Source organism: Myxocyprinus asiaticus, chromosome 9 (genome assembly GCF_019703515.2).
Source record: "Myxocyprinus asiaticus isolate MX2 ecotype Aquarium Trade chromosome 9, UBuf_Myxa_2, whole genome shotgun sequence".
Lineage (NCBI taxonomy): Eukaryota > Metazoa > Chordata > Actinopteri > Cypriniformes > Catostomidae > Myxocyprinus > Myxocyprinus asiaticus.
In genome coordinates, this window is record NC_059352.1 from 21,427,427 (window position 1) to 21,443,203 (window position 15,777).

Sequence of the window (15,777 nt, forward strand, 5' to 3'; positions counted from 1 at the left end):
CGATTTAAAAAACACTTCTCATTTATTAATATAAGGAGTTTGTAAATTGGTTCTTCTGTTGGTACACTGCACACGCTCTGTGATTAAAGGATGAAAACGAAGAATAAAGACCTACACACACACGCACGCACGCACACGCGCACACACACACACGCACACACACGCGCACACGCACGCACACACGCACACGCACACGCACACGCACACGCACACACACACGCACACGCACACACACACGCACACACACACGCACACACACACGCACACACACACGCACACACACACACACACACACATTCTCTGCATGTCTTGAGAATAGAATTTATCATAACCATGCTATGCAACGACAGGGACACTGTTACTTCGTGGAAAACCAATGAGTCAGCAAAGATTTGTCTCTTATCATTATAACAAAGCTTAAAATGTGACATTTTGATGAAAATAATACAATTCATGCACTGCTTCCATTATCTGCAGAGAGGTGTTAATAATATACAGGATTTTAATGCATTCCTACAGCATCCATAGCTGGTCATTGACAGAAAAACTGACAGAAAGCTTGAGTATTCCCTGTACTAACATGTTGATGTTGAACTACAAATAATTACAAATGCCAGTCTATATCACTGTTGGGAAAGCTATTGTGAAACTGTTGCTTGCCAAGCTACAAAAAACACATAATATAAAGTACTGTGGTTATAGTCAAGCTACCCTTCTGAAAAAGTTGTGAGCTACTTCCACTTACAAACAAAAGGAGAGTAAAGGTATTAAATTGGGCATTTTTTTTATTTTAATTAGAATTATGAGATTATATAATTTATAGAGCTGTCAAAATTAACGTGTTAATGCATGCGATTAATTAAAGTTTTAATGTGTTCATTTTTCTTAATCGCGATTAACATATTTACCATTAATACAGCATAAACCATCATAAACACTGGTTGGAAGGGCAGAACATTTCCGATGTGTCTGCACGGAGTCCTTACACTGATGCACACCACAAACATACACGGTAGTGATTCAGTGTCAGTGATAAAGTGATGGCGAAAGGAGCTCTTAACGCAATTTGTTGTAAAAAAAACAATCCTAGATGGAACTTGTGATAGAAATCAAGTATTTTTCAGCCTAAGCAAGGCACATTTTAATTACCACAGAAGAATGCCAAATCTTAACAATCACCAAAACGCAGAATAAGACGTTTTTGTCTGCAAGTGCTTTTCATGTAGAGTTCAAAGCGACATTTGACACTGGCGCTGATGCCCTGATGTGAATCATGAACGCGGCTTAACAATTGCTGTACCAAAGCAGATAGCCACAGTCTGCCGGTTGATTAATGTTGTGGTGGATGAGAGTTTAAGAGATTTAATGCCCATTGCAATGAATATGCAACCTATGTAGGGACTAGTTTTTTTTAATTAGTCAAACTCCCACTTAGACTTTGGTAAACATTTAATGTTACTTGAATTGGTGCTATTTCAGTGCATTTCTATCTTTATACTGTGGAAGGCTTTGTTTGGAAAATCTTAATAAAGCATTATATTGTTACATATTGTTTTGATTTCTTTCCTAAGAAGGAAATAAATGCATTTTGACAGGAAAATAAGTATATATAGAGTCAAAATTCAGCACTTTCACAATCTGCGATTAATCACGATTAACTACAAAATATTATGCGATTATTCACAATTAAACATTTTAATTGAATGACAGCACTAATAATTCATATTATTTTTTTAAATAAATAATAAAAAAAACAAAAATCAGAATCAGGCACCAAAACAATAAGGATCTTGGTGAATCGTTAAAAATCATTGAAATGATCCGTCCAAACAAAGTGATTAAATAAAATGATTTAAGCCAATGCTACATGGAAAAAAGTTGCTCTTTAAGCAACACTGTTGTAAGTGCAGTAATTCCACAACTCTGGTCAGTATACAAATAATCTGTGCTGAATAACCCATGTACACTAGTATGTAAAGTCAGTAAGCTGGCATCTACAGACAGACTTCTATGAAATGAAAACACTCATAAATGGGGCTGGAAAACCCAGACTCCAAATTAAATGGAGTGGAATTCATTATGTTTGGTGAGAGCCCTGTTGTCATCTCTCGCACCTGTAGGCTGCCGGAGCTCGTGGAACACCACCACATCCAGTGGGTTGTTGAGATGCTGAGCCAGCATTGCAACATCATGCCCCGTCAGCCGGTTTACACTGTAGATGGCCTCATCCTCCAGATCTGTCCAGTACACCCGGTCCTATAGGGACAAATAGGAAGTGAGTACCGCACAAGCAGGAGCCATGCTTATTTCTACAGCACCTTACAGTTGTCATTTATGCTCCACTAGCAGCACCAAATGGAATTACAAATATAACAAGAAAGGTTTCAAGACAAGTTTTGATGTTGGCTCGACAAAGCCCTGCCTGAAAATATATAGTAAAATAGGAAAAGCCTTTAAAACCCTTGAAGTTTGAAGGTTATATGGGCATTATGTAGGTTCCACACTGGATGGATGGACCAGCAAATACTGTCATTGTGCAAGGGTAGTCTATTGTGAAACATTGAAAGACAAAAACAGATATGCAGATATAAAATATAAATAAAAATAATACAAAAACAACAACAACAAAAAACCAATTTGCTAGGGCATGTATTTATTCATTTCTATGTGATACAGGACACTACAAAGGAGGGAGCTCTCGCAAGAACGACATGAAAATGAAGATAAAGACTCCTGTGTGAAAATTCTTTTGGATCACAAAGGTTTTTCATCAGTATAATTAAAGCTCAAGGCTTTATCTCCCCTTTGTATCTACCACCTACACGAGCCTGAAAGCACACGGTCCACTGTCTGACAATACTGCTTTCAACATTCTCCCCGCTTCTATGTTTTTCTACCTTCCTCTGATCAGTCCTTATCAGCCGCTACAGATATATTGCAAATGTGCACGGAGAGATGGGCTGTTACTATGACAACCTGAGATTCATCTCCTTTTCAAACTGATGCGGAAATTGATAAGAAAGGTCAGTGAAATGAGTTTGAGGGGGTTGGGGATAGTCTTAAGTAAACAAAAGAGAAAGACCAGATGGAGATTAACAGGAGAAGGGTGCACAGAGAAGATAGTGAGGACTGAGGATGCTCAAGGGGTTAGCTGGCTCTTACAGTATTACAGGATGTTTACAGAGCTGAGCAGTTTAGAAAGGTCAGGCTGTTGAGTCCCTGTGGAGCTCCATCAAGTACTTCTGCTGGTGGCAGATGATCTGTAGGACTCCTTACCTGCACTATATTCCTTTTAAAGTGTGCCGCATTGCAGCCCTCATCCATAGCACAGGTAAAGAGGCCACAAATCTAGATAACTTCTTTAATCTATGACACAAAAGGCTAGCTTCTAAAACCCTTGTCTGAATTTTGTAGTACTTGATTAAGGGTAGCATCCTAATTAAAACCTTTCATCTTAGTCTGTACTTCATTTTGGAAGAAAGAACTATTCTTATGGGAGAGATTTGTCTTGGACATCTTTAATCCTGCCCACTACCTACTGAATAGTGCAAAGGTGCACTGAAAAGTCATGGAGAAATATTGGTCGTTGGTCAAGGAATGGAAGATGTTGGTCTGCTTTATGAGACAGGGCCTAAAGTTTACACATAATCTGAATGTGACAAAGTATTATGTAAACTGATTCGGCATCAGATGGCTACAGAGTAAAATGTGGACAATCTCCTTTTTCAAGCCCTATTTAGACTAATGTGTGCTTGAACGAAATCTTGCCACACCCCATTTAGGCCGTAGTATCTTTGATTTAGTTTATATGTTATGTTTGTTATGTGTGTTTTGTACAGGAATGTGACTGTATGTGTGTGTGTGTGTGTGTGTGTGTGTGTGTGTGTGCGCGTGCATGTTTGTAAACAAGATGCAGTCCCAATGAGAGAAAAAAAGTGTGTGTGAGAGTATGGGAAAGAGGCTAAATGTAAGTGAAGTGTTTGTAAGAAAAAATATAATTCATAGATGTACAAAAAAACAAATCTACATAATATCATGTGTAAAGCCACAATTGATACCCGGGTCAAATTTCTTTCTTTTTTTTAAATGGTTATATTTTATAACAATTTTATAAAAAAATAAATAAATAAAAAAAAATCAGACATTTTTTATTATGTGTATTTTGATAGTCTTGACAAAGTCACAAATTTTGGTTCCCGTACTAAAAACTATGTGGTATATAAAAATTATTATCTTCCTCTCCTAGGTCAAAAATGACCCGAACGCAATAGGAGGGTTAAACGTAAATGGAGTCTGTTGTAAAACTGTTGAGTAATCAATATATCTCCCACCAAGTTGTCCAGTGTCCAATGTTGTCTTCTCCAATTAACTTCACAAACTTCATAATTAAGCGTTACTTTATTGCTTATATATTTATTATGTAAATGTTAATATAAACAGTGAAATCCTCAAAAACCAACATCTAGTCATTTCAAACTCAAATTAACTTTTGCACACTTTTGAATTATCAACTCTCAAAATAAAAAGTGCACTTTTTAATGAACACACAGACACTAGATTATAATTGTAATTTGAGCTGTCAGAAATAAAGATTTACAGAAAGATAATGCATCAACATTATAAATATAATCATATACCGATACATGACCAGATTCCTTTTTGCATCAATACTTGCTTGTATCGTCATTAATTTATGTGAATTTACATTATCATTTATAAGATAGAAAAAGCCAATGAATGATGGATGGATGGATAGATAAATAATATAGAAAAATAATAGCTCATTGGAAATTACAACACCACAGAACAGTAAGATTGGCATGACTGTGTTCCTTAAAGATAATCTTCATTAAAAACATGTCTACATTCCTTTAGCACATCTACACTCCTGAAGGACAGTGAGGGAATGTCTTAAACTGGAGGCACCTATCAATAAGAGCTGTGCCTTATTTCTCTGAAGCTTTAAAAGCTATGTGGAGAACTTTAGCAGTAGTTTTGGAGCAGTCTCAATGGTTCGGCAGCAATGTGGCGGTTCATTTCTCATGTGCTCTGGACAAAGGTAAAAGAGGCCCATGGGTGTCCCCTCACTGAGCTGGCTCATTGGCCTGAGGAAGGGCATTAGGTGATGGGCTGGGTCCTATCTTCGGGTTACTCAAGGAGTTTCCAAAGTATAAAGGCTTTTTAATTTGGCATTTATTTATCGGTCAGTGTTACTGTCACATTGAACTCCATGTTCATGATGCATAATGGAGTTTGTCAAATTGAACTTATAAATGTCTTAGGCCTGTTCTTGAAAATGCAAGTGTTATTTGATTAATTTGCTTACCTCAAACAACGTGAGAGCAAAGGGATGACCTAGATGATCCACTGAGGAGAGTAAGACTCTGCGGTTGTCTCCGTTCAGGTCCACACTGGAGATCAAATGAAGTTTGGAGTCTACCCAGTAAAGTCGTCTGCTGGACAGGTCTGCAAGAAGAGAGAACTTTTAAGGAAACAGAAATGTAGTGCTTCAATTATTTAATTATCTTTTCATTGAAATGACAGTTCAAGCTGTGACAACAGTGTATAAAACTATTTTAAACAGCAATTCTCTAATTCTTGTTTACATTTTATGCGTGCAGTTTTAATGACTTCATATTAATAGAGCGCAACAGTGTGCGCCCACTTTTCAGCCGTCTGGGTTCCAGAAATATTTTTCCCATTTATTTTTTGCATAAGCTTTTCATAAAATCCTCAATAAAAGAGTTGTAAGCCATGAACCAAAGCAACCAGCTCCGAGGTGAATCACAACATTACAAACTTTGTTTTGAGGCAAAAAAGTATTTGAAAATCTGACAAAAAGAGAAAGGTACAAGAATTTGTACTTACCGACTTTCACGAGGGCACAAACTACAATCCCATGAAGCACTGCGAATGATGTCATTAAAAAATACGATGGAAATATTTAAAACTACTGATTTTAGAGTGTTGATTATACGTACAGAAACAATATATTTTATGTTTATTGGAAAATATTCCTACATGTACAAATATACAAGTAGTTTAAGGGTGAAGGGAGACCGACTCATTTGCATCATTAACAATGTGTCAGGGAAGTGGGCGGTCGCTCCTGGGCATGATTTGCGGGCCATGTTGGATGTGGTTTTCTGATTTCTGAAGCTTTTCTGACCATGGGTAATGCAGTTGTTTTCCAGGAATTCCGTTATCTAACACAATTTTTAAACAATGACTTAAAAATAATGCAGATTGAAGGCTTCAGCTGAAACATATTCCATCGATGAACAACCTCGGAGCTCATGGTAAGTCTGTCTTTAAGTGTTTATAAGTCATTGTGGAATTTCAATTAGTCTATGGAAAAAAAATTATGAGATTTTTACTTCTGGAACCAGACTGTTGCGCTCTATTGAGAGACATTTTAACCTAAAATCTTGACCTATTTAAATTTTTTTGTTTATGTCCATCCATGTTATTTGACAGTTACCCAAGAATATTGTGTGTTATGGAGATGACAAAGGAAAAACTGTCTGTTCTGACACTGAATATATTCGGACATAGAAATGGTCAGAAAGAATTGACAATGATTATTCATATTTCAAAATTCATGACAGTACCACTGAAAGCACAAACAATGACAAAAACCAACACAGCGCACTTAGAAATCTCATAGTTTTAAAGGTTACTTGCTTTTTTCCTATTCAAAAAAATTACTTGCTTCCAAACAGATAACGTCAATAACGTTTTTCCTATCCATCTACCATAACTGCTTTTTCAAAGGGCCTTCATCTAAAGCGAACCAGAGAAATGATGAAAATATTGACAGTGTTGATTGAGCAATTCCATTCAGTTTTTACTAAACTGATGGGTGATTGATGAGAAACAATGAGAGCGAATGATTCAAAGCCTTGCTGGCCACAGGAGGCTTCATTATTAACACTCTTTCTTTTCCTTCTGCTTCCCTTTTTTTCATATTGTTTTTCTCATTCTCTTGTATGGTTGGTTGATGTCTTTCTCTATTGTAATGATCAGTTCAAGTAACTTGGCAAACATAGTTCCCTCCTGTCTTGCTTTTTGGTATGATATTCTTTGTTTGCTTTCTGCTGCTTTTTCTTTTATCTGCTGTCTTTTCTGCTATTATCCTGTGTCTGTTTTTGCCACTTTGACAACATTTTAAGAAGTGAATATTAAAATATTAAAAAGGAATTCAATTACTAAACACCACGGCGTCTCTTGAATAGAGTATTACCGAGCGCAATCCCATTGGGCCACTCGATCCTCTCTGAAACCAGAACCTGTCGATCCACTCCGTTCATTCCGGCTTTCTCAATCTTGGCCTGCGTTCCCCAATCTGACCAGTACATGAAACTGAAGGGTGAAAAAAAAATAAAAAACATAATCAGAGTCATGAAGTAAGCCTTCATGTTACCAAGCAAATATGATGCAGTTAAGAGGAAAAATTGTATTTTCACACTTGGTTCATCTCAGGGGTCTTTCAGAGGGGTTTCCGAGAATTTTGGCTTGTATGTGAATGCTAAAAATGAACACGGACTCCATTGAAAGGGGTCTGATTTTGGTTCTTTTAGAGAGTACTCAAGTTTGAACCACCCCAAGTTCCCCAGATGGCCTTGAAACTGAAAATTACCTTTATATATCAAAAATCTGGATGAATATGGTAAATGTATGCTCATTAAAGGCAGTCTATAGCTATGGCCCTGTAAGAGTGAAGTGGAGACTTTACCCACAGGCAACAATTATCCAGTATGCAGACCTACTTGAGACTCATTTGCATGTTTCATGCTCCTCTACTTCTGTAGTATGGTGAAAAGAGTCCGCGGGGGATGGACTCATCATGTTGAATGGCAGGGAAAAAGAACTGATAGTTATGAAGAGAAGGAACCACTGATGGGGGTTTTAAAGTCTTGGTCGCCAAAGATCATGAAACATACATCATATTTAAATCACATTTACATTTTGGAATGAATTCAACGGAAAATACAATGTTGTATGGTAAAATGACACCTTCCCTGCTGACCCCCAGCTTAAACAAGCCAAAGGTGGTTTGCTGGTTTTAGCTGGTTTGAGATGGTCTTGCTGGTCCCCCTAGCCTGGCAAATCTGTTTTTTAGCTGGTTTAGCTGCTCAGCCAGCTGGTCTCCAACCCTTCTAAAGTGCTTCTCACAATGAACAAATTTTTTGCATCCATCTGTGCTGTTTTTAAATTGTTTTTCTACGTAAACCTGTGCCAGACAGTCTTTGACCTTAGCATCACATTTTTAAGATGCAGTGTTAAAATAATTTTAACTTCTAAAAATGTTTCTGGAGACACCTGTGCTCTGTTCCATTCCATCTTGTTTTTTTTTTTTTAATGCAAGAATGCAATCGGTTTAAACACCCCCATAACCAAATAAACAGACCAGCCTAACCCACTTGGCCATGCTGGGAGACCAGCTAACCACATTAAGCTGGTTTTAGTTGTTTTTTCATCAAGAACAATACTGCAGAGAGAAACCTGGATGTTTTCTCTAAGCCATTTAACTTGTCTTCTGACAATAATAATAAAAAAAGAGCTTAAGGGATCTGACAGAAAATTATATCCTTACTAGTGCTGTCAGTCGATTACATTTTTTTATTGTGATTAATTGCATAATTGTTTTCCCATTAAACAAGTTTAATCGCAAAAAGTACTGAAATCTGACACTATATATACTTATTTTCCTGCATTTATTTCCATTTTAGGAAATAAAACAAAACAACATGTCACAATATAATGCTTTATTAAGATTTTCCAAACAAAGCCTTCCACAGTATAAAGACAGAAATGCCCTAAAATAGCACCAATTCAAGTAACATTAAACGTTTCACAAAGTCTAAGTGAAAGTTTGACTAATTGAAAGAACTAGTCTCAACATAAGTTGCATTTTCTACTACACTGGTAGCCATGTTCATGATTCGTGTCAGGGCGTCAGTGTCAAGCTGTGCTTTGAACTCCACATGAAAAGCGATTGCAGACAAAAACGTCTAATTTTGCATTTTGGTGATTGTTAAGACTTGACGTGCTTCTGTGTTATTTAAAATGCACCTTACATAGGCTGAAAAATACTTGATTTCTATAACAAGTCTTGGCTTGTTTTGTACATCAAATAGCGTCCATCATTTTTTTCACTGACACGAAAGCACTGTTGTGTGTGTTTGTGGTGTGTGCTTCAGTGTAATGACTCCGGGCGGACACATTACAAAAGTTCTGCCCTTCCAACCAGTGTTTATGCTGATTTATGCTATATTAATGATAAATGCATTAATCGAAATTAAGAAAAATGTATACATTAAACGTTTTAAATTAATCGCATGTGTTAACACATTAATTCTGACAGCTCTAATACTCACCCTTGTCTTGGGTCAACAGCGATGGCTCGTGGTTCAACGAGCTCTGTGTCAATCAACACCTTCCTCTTCTTGCCATCGCCAGTTGCGACAGAGATAATCTTGTGCCCAGAGTCGGTCCAGTAGATGTTCTTATGGACCCAGTCAACTGCTAAGCCCTCCGGGGATTGCAGTGCAGTGTCGATGAGAGTGATCTGTTGAGAAGAATCGCTGGCTTTGTTGATATATGCACTGTCGAGGAAAAAAAAACACACAGATTAATTGTACATCCACAGCTTTTAAGCAGATGTTATACATCTATTCATAAACAATCACAAGATGCTTAAAGCATCTGCCAGATTCATGGTGAATAAGCACACCTCAAATAGTTGACACATCCAGCTGTTGTTAATGTATACATAGGCAGCAAAGTGAAGAAACATTGCGTGAAAAACTGTTTCTCAAAGAACAGTAGTAGGACAACATGGCCCAGATCTGTTTTTAGTAACCGAACACCACAGCAATATTAAAAGCAGGAGGGAAATCCTTTATGCAGTACATTTTAAAGTCCCCATTATACACTGATCAGCTACAACATTAAACCACCTGCCTAATATTGTGCAGGTCCCCCTCGTGCCACCAAAACAGTGCCTACCTGCATCTCAGAATTGCATTCTGAGATGATCTACTTCTCACCACAATTGTACAGAGCGGTTATCTGAGTTACCGTAGACTTTGTCAGTTCGAACCAGTCTGGCCATTCTCTGTTGACCTCATCAACAAGGCATTTCCGTCCACAGAACTGTTGCTCACTGGATGTTTTTTCTTTTTGGCACCTTTCTGAGTAAATTCTAGAGACTGTTTTGCGTGAAAATCCCAGGAGATCATCAGTTACAGAAATACTCAAACCAACCCATTTGGCACCAACAATCATGCCACAGTCGAAATCACTGAGATCACATTTCCCCCCCATTCTGATGGTTGATGTGAACATTAACTGAAGCTCCTGATCATTATCTGAATGATTTTATGCACTGCACTGCTGCCACACAATTGGCTGATTAGATAATCGCATGGATGATTGTTGGTGCCAGACGGGCTGGTTTGAGTATTTCTGTAACAGCTGATCTCCTGGGATTTTCACACACAACAGTCTCTAGAATTTACTCAGAAAGGTGCCAAAAATAAAAAAAACATCCAGTGAGGGGCAGTTCTATGGACTGAAATGCCTTGTTGATGAGAGAGGTCAACAGAGAATGGCTAGATTGGTTCGAACTGACAAAGTCTACGGTAACTCAGATAACCGTTCTGTACAATTGTGGTGAGAAGAATAGTATCTCAGAATGCTATTATTCTGGCAGAACGAGGGGGACCTACACAATATTAGGCAGGTGGTTTTAATGTTGTGGCTGATCGGTGTATACATGTGATGTTCTGTGGTATTAGTTCCAACCTGTTTGATAAAATTAAAGAAATCGGAATGATAATGTCAAAATGGTTAGAAGTTATTTTTTACTTACAATTCCTTAGATTACAACACCAGCATAATAATTTTCAAAAGTCCAAAAGATACTGCATAACAGGAATGACCAAGGTGTGATTGCCCTTTGACATATGATTCACGTTACAGACTTAGATTAACCTTATGAAGTAGCATTCATAACGAAGCTACATATCACTTTATTGTCACCTGTCAGTGATGATGAGTGGATGAGTTTGGGTCAACACCTGATAATGTTTCACTTGCAGTCCTGTAACTGAGAGTGTTGATGCTGCTCCAACAGCCACCAAAATGGGCCCATTTCCACTTACAAGACCAAGACTATGAAACAATCTTTTCAAAGTGGATTGTAAGTGAAGATGATGATGGATAAGATAATGGGGTAGAAGATAATGATTCTGCACTTAAATAATAGTGGCTAAAATGATGATGAGATGTTGAATATAAATTGACATCAATCACACAATGACAGGTTCTCATTTCAATTATAATGATAGCAATACAAGTTAACTTACAAATGTTTCATATGATAAGTAAAGGACCACTGCTACAGACAAAATATATATATATATATATATATATTTTTTTTTACCAGGTACATGAGGTAATTAAAGTACTCTAACAGTGACCGATAAGACAAGTTTCCTGCAAAAAATGTGTTGGTCTCAACTGAAAGCCCACTTTCTGTGTGACAAAACACAAGACAATCACAGATAATTAAAACATATTTGATGTTTAATATACAATGATATACAAAGCTATGTGCAGCATGGTTTTGAACCAATGTGATTTCACTTTGAACGGGGGTTCTCAGAGCGTTGAGACAGAAAAACGAAAGCAAGTGACCAACAAAATGCCCTGTCACTTCGCGCTTGTTTAGGAAACGGTGTATCAAGTTAGAGTAAATCAAACCATATATATAATTACAAACCACATGGTGTTTTGTGGTCACACCAGGATCAAACAAATATGTATTTGATCAGCAAGAGCAACAAATTGTCTCTTTGATTGCTTTAGTTTTGATTACCTCTAAAATCTTAATTACAGCAGTAACCTTTGGTCATATTGACCCAAAATGATGCTAACTGGAACAAATCAAAGCAATAAAAACAACATTAATCTATAAACACTGAAGCTTTTACATTTACTGCATAGTTTCAAAAAAAAAAAAAAAAACTATGTAAACAACTTCCAACTGACAGCAATGGTCAGATAAATAACTACATAACCCACAAAAACAGACAGATCAAAGATGCTTTAAGCAGTCTTAAGCAGTTTTGAAGTGTGCTACAATTACACAGCAATGTCCATCATTGCCAGTTTCAGCTGTCAACTGACATCTTACATTGTATCAACTGACTATATATTACACATATAATGCTGACATTGTCAATAAATGTGAAATCTAATACCTTTGCAATAGCTACTTTACGTTCACACTGTGCATATTGTGTAAACCTATAGAAACAGTTGTACAAGGTGTACCCTCATACTCTATTTCTTACTTTTAACTATAATGTTTGTTCGTCTAATTTTGTCTATGTATTGTGATGTATATGGTGTATTTTGCGCTACATTGTGTATCTTGTTTATAATGTAGACTTCTAATTTTTCTGTAATTATTGAATTACGTGGTACACTATTTCTGTAACCGCGCTAGGCGCAGCACAATGCATAAAGACCGTGCACTGCATCTTATTCAATTTTCGTGAGAGCGTTAAGCGCAAGTGGAAGTGTGTGGGAGTGCTTGCGCCATCTATAGGTGTATGAACGCAGTTAATGTGCAAAAGAATGCAAGTCCATATTTTAATTCTTTTAATGCATTGCATACAGTCCATTTACACTATATATTTCTTATGAATGTGCTATCTTTGTTTATATTTATAGTGCTTGACTGGAAATAGAATATAGCCTATAATAGGATGCAGATGGTGCAATTACCTTAGAATTAAATTGCACTTGACCCAGCCCATTAGCTATTTGCTTTGTTTGTCGAATTTTCCGGACAATGGTATCATGTCCTGGTGTTACACTAGACAATGGTGTCATATCCCGGTGCCACACTAAACCAAACATATTGTTTTATTTATGCCGACATCACCGCACAAACCGGTGAGGCAGAAACAGCAGCAGCAAGTTGTTATCAATAGTCAGCCTCCCCCAGCCGACACTGAGCATGATCACATGCACAGTAAGATGCTCATAACTATCAAAACCCAGCTTATTTAAAAAACGCAACCTGCGATTACATGAGACTTATAATTTTCTGCTTCTGTTGTCGAAATGTAACAGGTAAGAACGCTGGTAAAGTTGCAATGTGAAACCGGGGGAAGAGGACAAAAAAAACTGTGTGTGCCAATACATTTTTGCTTAAACCGCTAAATAATATTGGAAAATGTGTATACAGTATATCGTAAAGCCAGAGGTCAGTTTTCTTTAGCTTGCTCACTGTTGCTCAACTTTGTTGCCAATGTCAGACACTGTTGAGTCATTTAAGATTTAAAATACATTTATGTTGAATACTTGAATAAGGTTAAGCGAAAAACATTTGTGTGCGCTGTTTTAAATAAATAATCGTATCGTTAAATTTGTATATTGCTGCATGCCTGCCTGCCTGTCTATCTATCTCAGTCTACATTGTTATATCAGTTTGTTTTTATCACAGAAACCACCATTCTTTAATTCACGTCACTCTCTTCCAGGGACCACATACAGTACATATACAGTATTAAACTCCCCGCAGACAAGCAAAAGCATTTCCTCTATTCTTCTGAGTGCTCTACTGAGGAGTTTATAAAGTGATAATGAATTGTCGTACCCTAACATGAGCCCTCCTGAGGGGAGAGGGGATGAGTAATAGCGAGCATTGTTGTAGGAGGTAAATTATGGCAAGCATATGGTGTAGTTGAGATGATTTAAAGATGCTCCTAGAGGCTGATGTGACTCGCAGTGAGTCAGGAAGTAAGGCGGAGACCCGAGTCTGACAGGGCAGCATGCACACGGGGACAGTAAAGGACAAACGGTCGTAAAGTTTTCAGCAGCTGTTTTAACTCAGGCAGGCTGTGTGACAGGCTGATGTCTCACTGATATGACTTTGTTAAATGGTTGTTAGGGGTTATTCATGATCATAAGACCTCCCATAAGGAATTGAAACGTCTATCCATAAGGACAAATATCTCCCTGAGTTCAGTCAGGGAATAACAGGGGTGGGAATTTACAATTACCAACAATAAACCTCACTTAATTAAAATAAAAACAACAACAACAACAAAAAAAAAAAATCGGATTAACACAAGAACGAATCAATTTGCCAATGGGGCAAGTTTTGGGTAGAATGTATAGAAATGGGGTAAAATAGACTAAATTCAAAATATATTCTCTGAAAACAAGCCTTAAAGGAATAGTTTGGCCAAAATGAAAATTCTGTCATAATTTACTCACCCTCATGTCGTTCCAAACCCATGTGACTTTCTTTCTTTTATGGAAGATAAAATTAGATGTTTTGATGAACATTGCAGACAGTCTATTCAATACAACAGCAAAGTAATTTTTTAAAGTAATTTTTTTGTTAAAACCTTGCCCACTGCCCATTCATGAGCGCTATAAGAGAAGCTATTCACTTTGGCTTGTGGGTTCATGCGAGAACTTGCATTGTTTAGCGCTAAAGACAACATAAGTTCCCTTGTGAACATGCAAAATTTTAACTTATGACAAGATTTTAACTTATGACAAGATTTGACATTTTTAGGTGAATACTCCTTTAATATCTTGCACAATTTTGCTTCTCAAGTACATTTATCTTGTTTTATAAATGTTTAAATGTTTTTAATGGGGAAAAAAAGAATTAGTTTTCTTGACTTTTGTTTTTTTAGATTTACCATTTTTTTTTTTTCACACACTATTTTTGGAGACAGGAAACCCGGAGTAAACCTTTATGGGAATGTGCAAATGATATCCAGCACAGCTCTCATTCCATGATGCTGTTTGCATTGAGAAACTTTCCAGTGAGTCTATAGCAGCTGTTCTCATGCATTTAAATATCAGCTGGTTGAGAGGGGGCGGGAAAAGTGTGTCAAAAGAAGCCTTCAACACCGCACTGTCTCCTCCCACCTGTACAGTATATTTACACTAATTGCACTCTGACCCCAGCCTAGCTGGGATATGTGAAAAAAAGAAGAATTTCACTGTGTATGTGCAAATGTATAATGTGTGATAAATAAAGAAAATTATTATTAATTATTATAAAATTATTATTATTATTATAAATTAATATTTTTAAAACTGTTGTCAAGTTGCATGGAAGCAACACTACATCAAGCTGCGCTTATTTGTTATTTAGATGTGTGATGTCATGTGTACCTGTAGATTTTGCGATGGTAGAGGTCACACCAATACATCTTGTTGGTGGTAACATCCACATCTAGAGCCACAGCATTCTTCAGGGTCGGCACTACCTGCGTATAGTCCTTCTTCAACAGATCAATTCGACGGATCTCATGGCGGTTAGTAAACATGAGGTATGGGCTTTTACCTATGAGGAAAATAGAAAAACATTCCATCAGTGGCTGAGTTATCAGTTTGGGGTTACTTGGGATCATCACAATCAGGAAGTCAAGGTTTGGCTTGTTTACATCAGTAGGTATCCCTATGGGAATGGGGGAGAAAGGACAGATGTGGAGAAAACACAATGAGGAGTGATATTGGACTATGTGGGTTTCTGAAGTTATTCAAGGTCTTACACAGTATAATAGGGACTGAAACTAATTTCTTTCTAATTTACTTTGACCAAGCAGTTTCACCTACCTCCACTGCACTGTTAATGCGATCATGTCTGAATAATGCACTAGACATACCTTTAAGAATACACATTCCCACATTTTTTAATTGTTAGTTGAAGAAACAATATTTTGGTTGATTTTG

The 15,777-nt window shown here is 37.1% G+C and overlaps 1 protein-coding gene across 3 annotated transcripts in view; it reads right to left on the bottom strand.

The window, feature by feature from the left end:
* The window catches only part of LOC127446579 (low-density lipoprotein receptor-related protein 8-like), a 247,712-nt gene that overhangs the window by 21,778 nt on the left and 210,157 nt on the right, over positions 1-15,777 (bottom strand). For all 3 annotated transcript variants that reach the window (XM_051707608.1, XM_051707607.1, XM_051707606.1), the window contains exons 10-14: positions 15,217-15,388; positions 9,381-9,608; positions 7,244-7,362; positions 5,327-5,466; positions 2,115-2,256 (exon numbers count right to left, since the gene is read on the bottom strand). In XM_051707608.1, the coding sequence (XP_051563568.1) occupies positions 2,115-2,256; positions 5,327-5,466; positions 7,244-7,362; positions 9,381-9,608; positions 15,217-15,388 (801 nt within the window). The remainder of the gene's footprint in view (positions 1-2,114; positions 2,257-5,326; positions 5,467-7,243; positions 7,363-9,380; positions 9,609-15,216; positions 15,389-15,777) is intronic.